General features: G+C 34.6%; 1 protein-coding gene across 1 annotated transcript in view; it reads left to right on the plus strand.

Moving 5' to 3' along the window:
• Positions 1-5123, plus strand: part of LOC145671288 (uncharacterized) — a 1722162-nt gene extending 1717039 nt beyond the window's left edge. The window contains exon 17 of the mRNA XM_081740242.1: positions 3751-5123. Within this exon, the coding sequence (XP_081596368.1) occupies positions 3751-4003 (253 nt within the window). The 3' untranslated portion in view covers positions 4004-5123. The remainder of the gene's footprint in view (positions 1-3750) is intronic.
• Positions 5124-6000: the final 877 nt, after the last annotated feature.

The raw sequence follows: 6000 nt of genomic DNA on the forward strand, positions 1-6000 counted from the left end.
GCTCAAGACGTACGAATCAGACGAACGGCAAACAAAAACAAATGTTTAGAGGAGAGACTCAGATGCACGAAGAATATATAGCCTTTCTTCTAGGGTTGCAAACCAATACATGAAATCACCAGAAAAAAGCACAGAAAATTACACTTTTAAAGGGGCTGTATGTTGGAATCGCATAAAGAAGGCGGGGTGCTCATAAGTTTTTTACTGAATACTATTGCATGTAAAGAGTCTGTAGAAATATCCGCAACTATGATACTACTGGCACTATAGATTTATGGGGATCCGAAAGTTGAAGTTTGTGATTTTGATGTTATGTTTAGGACGTATTATCTTAGGAGGGCAAAGTGCTAAAAATTGCTGTTTAGGTTACAAAGTAATTCTTTCTGTGAGTAAACTATTGTAAGAATATAGGGATTAATATTACGTAGAGAAAATGCGAGAATATGGTGAAACCACGAAGAAAGCACGTGCGTGACGATGGTCGTAGCCCGTAAAAACTTAAATGTTTGGATATTATTCATACTCGATCTCAAAAACTATGCATGATTGAGTTATTAGGCCGGCTTTCGTTTGCGTTCAGTTATGCAAAAGCTTGCGAGTGGCGTTTGTTTCGTCTTTCTAGTTCAATGATCATTGCCACGTCTATATGGAAGTGGAGATTAGCTCCCCCTTGCACCTACAGAATCCATCACCTTGGTCCAGTTAGGTGATGGTACCATATGTGATATGATTTATATAGTAAGTGCAATACTTTTTTTGACAGAGTTTTTTCCAGAAAAAAATCCCCGTATTTCACTGTTTCCATTGATAACTAGTTTCGATTCGAATTTTGTTACTTTGTAATGTAACATAAATACATAAATAAATTATCATTTTTGCACATCAAGAACTACATAATTTGTTTTTTTTTTTACTTAAATGAACATTCAGGAAAAATAAACATGAATAATAAATATCTAATTATATAGTTACATGTTAATTTTTTTCCCTTCTAATGGAAAACATGATCTACGTTCTAATTTCTTTTTATAAAACATATACGAGGGAGTATATACTACAGAAGAACTTATTTTTTCAGGAGGAGTAAATATATTTTTTTAAAGTGTAATACACTCGAGAGTACAAAAAAGGGAAGAGAAAGCGGTATCAAAATTTCATGTGAACATTTTTTAACATTCTGTTTTCTAATTGAGTAGAGTACATTATGAAAATTGACTATCGTGATATTTCTTTTATTATTTCATATGTGAGAGATGTCTTCGTTGTAGTTAACTATTTATTATTACTTTTCTTTTATGTAGTTTCATTTAAATGAGCCTCATTTCATCCGAATTTATGTTGATTTTACAACTTACATTTTTTTAAAAATCTTGGAAAGAATTACGTTTACATCAAAGCTTGTGTTTATGCATAATATACAGATTTTTTTTTAAATAATGTAAACACCTAAAGAAAATACAGCTTACTTCATTCATGCCGCATGGGAAAACCGTTAGCACGTACAACAGTTCTGATCGAATTGTGGAATAGAGAGATATAATTCAAAAATGGTTCCCAGAGAATTATTCCACCATTTTGTCATGCAGAGCAGCACTCAGTACTGTTAATGTAAATGTATGACTCTATTGTGTAGTTGGGAGCCCTCACACGGGCCAGAAGCGTTCAGTAATGTTGAGATCTGGCTATTGTGTAAGTTGAGGAAAATTAGTCCATTCCGTTGTCCGACCTCATAGCAACTCTGGTAGTGTGGATTGACGAATTGTCATTTTCAAAATTGAGTCATTGTCCTTAAACAACACCTAAGCCGTACAACATATTTGCTCATCTATAATTTTCGCATGATCACTATCAGTAAATCGTCCTGTGAGCGTAATCATAGGACTCACGGACTACCAGGTGAAAGATAACAACATCACAGAGCCACCACCATGAGTTCAAGATAGTGAAGGGATATTCGAGTGATTTGAAGAAATACTGAGGTATCTCCCTTCTCCGAGGTGTCCCATACTTTACTACGGTGGGTACGTAATATTTCTGGCGACACCGTCACCCATCAGCAAGCTAATAGAATGTGTAACCAGAAGTTTTCTTACGCGTCACAGATCTGTTGTTGGTTAGGAGACCACCTTATGCATTTTGAATCATTATCATCCACTTTATATGTTCTTGGTACTGTTTACTTCAAAGTAAAGCTTTGTTGGTGATGTAAAGTGGTTTGAAAATTGCATCCCAATTATGCAACTAGTCTAAGACAAAGATTATCTGAATAGGCTCTTTCAGGTACTGATTGAGGTTCACTATCAGTTTTGTCTCATTCCGTTTGAGATTCTTGGTGGCAATACTCTCTAATGATCATCTATTTTATCACTGAGGATTTTTTGCGTCCGCTATTTCTCTTCGTCGATTTTATTTTGCCACGAGTTCTGTAGCCTATCATCATCCGCGACACTATTTCTTGTAACATATATGGAACACTGACCATCTTCGGTACACTTGTGTCATTTGTGATGTGATATGATATTGAGTTTAGTGTCGAGTATTTATCAGTGAGGCTATATGAGACTTAGACCTACAGCTTAACGTGGTGTCCGAACCACATGATCTCCCACGGGGAGTCTAACCCGAATCTCCCACACTCGCGTCATTTAACTGCTCAGCTACAATTTATACTATTTCAGGTACAGAAAGATCTCCTGTTTTCCGTTACCAACTTCTGCCAGTTTTAACACGCGCCTTCGATCTATATCGCCTGAAGTACTATACAAGATCACTTAAAACTTGATCACCAGTAACAATGACCAAACTCTGCACACACACACACACACACACACACACACACACACACACACACACACACACACACACACACACACACAAAATCATTGTTAACACATCACATATCTTATGTGTTGTCAACTACATGTGTTTCTATTAATTTGATAATCATCAACATACATTAATATTTCGAAGGAATGAAATACAATGGAAGAAATCAGTTACATTACTAAGAGTGAAATGCGAAATAAAAGGGTGGATTGGAAAGTTCGTGACATAACCCACAAAATTAGAAAATATTTGGATAAGTTGTTTCATTTTTCTACATAATCCCTCTGGACCGACATACGTTTACACTACCTATCCGGTAATGCTTTTCAAGATAAATTCGTCGAGTCTTGCAGAATATACCAATACAGCACTTTTCACTCCTGCATCGGAAGAAAATCACAGTATTTTGGAGGTTTCTGAACAAGAGAAATTCCGAGAGGCCAGATCAGGCGAATAAGGTAGGTGCGGCAATAGTTCGAACCCACAGGAATGAATTTCTGCCATGCATACAAGGTACGTGTGACTTAATGACAGTTCGATGCTCAATTTTCTCCATGTCACAAATTTCCGTCACTTCCGGCAATTTAGCGTCTTATAAACTTCTCATCTGAAACAATAGAGAAATGAAATTTTGCACTGTGACTACCAACGGATAAAGTTACACAGCTAATGTATGCATACATAAAACAGTTTCTTCCTTCCAAGTCATTCCACAAACTTCCTAATCCACCCTGTCATTTTTATTTCGAATTTATGGACTGGGAATAATCAAACTAATATGACCTATCTTCCTTCTTTACAGATAATGTTTATGACGATAAGCATATTTGTAAACATTTTATCTTTAGCAAGTTCGTTGTTAGCACGCTGTGCACACTTACGTTAATGTACAATGTACTAATATTCATTCTTTTGATATTGTAGGTATTCTCTAATGCTCACCTGTTGGTCACATGATGCAGATAATCGACCAACATTTTCCCAAATACGCTCTCACTTAGAATCCATGGGGCAGCGCCAAAGAGTGTACATTGATTTTGGTCCAAACTATGTTTTCCCACCAACGGAAGAAGAAGCCGGTAAAGGAAACAAGTCGTCGAACTCTAAATCACCGGAATACACTGTCCGACAAAATGTGTTTGATAAATCTAGCAAATTAGTATCAAAGTCAACGTGAATTTTTTTTTTAAAGTGCACATTGTAACCAGTACTTTTATAAATAAAGAGAAGTGAATTGTGTTGAAAGTGTTTCAAAAATTAAACTTCCACTGAAATCGAGAAGAGAATAAATCAAGCACAAAATAACATTTTTGATATATTAGACTTCCATGTTATCAAGTTAAAAAATCAGAGAAAACTCTAACGACTTGCAAGACGTGTTAAAATAAGGATTATCAAGTACGAAAAAGTGATATTTCGCATTATATTCTTCATCAGTCGTATTTATCTCTCGTTTTCTGCTTTTAAGCCTAAACTATTCCATTACATGTAAACACTTGTTCACCTACCTCTAACTTTTGTCAGTGAAATATCCCAGATAAAAGAGTGCAGTGTTTTTACGTACTATATAACGCAATGCCTAAAATCTTAGATGTGATATTACGTATTATTTGTTCTATTTCTTTTAACCAAGTACAGTGTATGTTTAAGAAGGCAAGGAAAGAACGTCATGATTACAGAATTGACCCTCTGGACTATTCTATAATTGTGGCTTGCTTTTGTAAAATAAAAATGATTGGAATGGCTTAATTATTATACTCAGACATGGAAAAGATTAATTTGAGAGTTTATTTAATGCATTTCGCACGTGCTTTATCGTATTCAGGATGATATAATCATTTAAGTATATAGTAATATCGGTCAACAGTAAATTTCCTCGTGTGTCACCCTGGACATTTTTTTCGCTCTTCGTTGTGTATCTTTCATAAATGTAGAAATTGACTGAGACAGAGGCGGATCTTGAAGACGAAAAGTGGGGGAAGGGGAAGCCAGAGTCCAAATTATGGTAGGTATATCATTAGATTACTATAAACTTCCAAAAATGTATTAATAATAGCTTAAATTATTTTTTATCACTAAAAGGCTTGGGGGCCTTGGCTCCCCCAGCCCTGGGCTAGATCCGCCACTGGTCTGAGGTCTCGCAAAAAATTCAAACCTCTCGTTGTGTCATTTAAGGTAAGAGATATATAAAATCTCACCTCTTCTCTTCTGGGGCACATATAAAAATTGATTAAATACTTATTTAATTGATTTAAGATAAAGAGTTCGTAGAACAAATATTATATCCCTAACCCTAATAGATTCTGAAATATGGATATATAATAATAATAATAATAATAATAATAATAATAATAATAATTATTATTATTATTATTATTATTATTATTATTATTATTATTAAACTCAACCTCATTTTCTTCCAACCTCTGTGCCATACTATAGAGTTCGACTAACATATGTTTCCTGTAATAGTCAGGCCTTTAATATGACGCTAATCATATGTCTGCATAAGGCCTATGTTTATTAATTTTAAGTAAGAAGTACCAAAAGCAAATTCCATATCAATATCCAAGATATGACCACCTTATTGTAAGCATTATAATCTCACTCCTTTTTTATTGCCCACCCCATTTCATCCCATGTAGATCAAATATTAACAAGCGCTAAAACACATGTTCTATTATCTAAAACAAGATGTCCAAATACCAAATTGTGCGTTGCTAAGCTTAACGAATTCCGAGTTAAGGACCCTTATTATAATAATTGTAATCACGCTCCTTTTCCTTCTCAACCCTCTTCTTCCCTTCAAAGCCAGGTATAAAAAAAAAGCTGAAACACATTATTTTAAATAAGAAGTTTAAATACTGAATTTCGTGTCTGTGATTTTAAGAGATTTCGAGATATACACATTTTATTATAATAATTGTGATATCAATCCTTCCCCCCTCTTCTTCCAATTTGTCAAATATATAAAAAAAATATTGAATAAAACACATGTTTTATTATTTTAAATGAAAATTCCATCTACCAAAGTTAAAACGAAAAAAATTGAAATCTTTCAGTTTTACGTCCCAGGCTTATTACGCCGGTTACGCTAAAGGAGACAGTGATGATGAGCAAGGAATGAAATGGTGGATTGAAGAAAGCGGAAGGAAACGGGAGAAACCGGAGAAA

The sequence above is a fragment of the Thermobia domestica genome, chromosome 15 (assembly GCF_964235325.1).
Source record: "Thermobia domestica chromosome 15, izTheDome1.hap1.1, whole genome shotgun sequence".
Classification (NCBI taxonomy): domain Eukaryota; kingdom Metazoa; phylum Arthropoda; class Insecta; order Zygentoma; family Lepismatidae; genus Thermobia; species Thermobia domestica.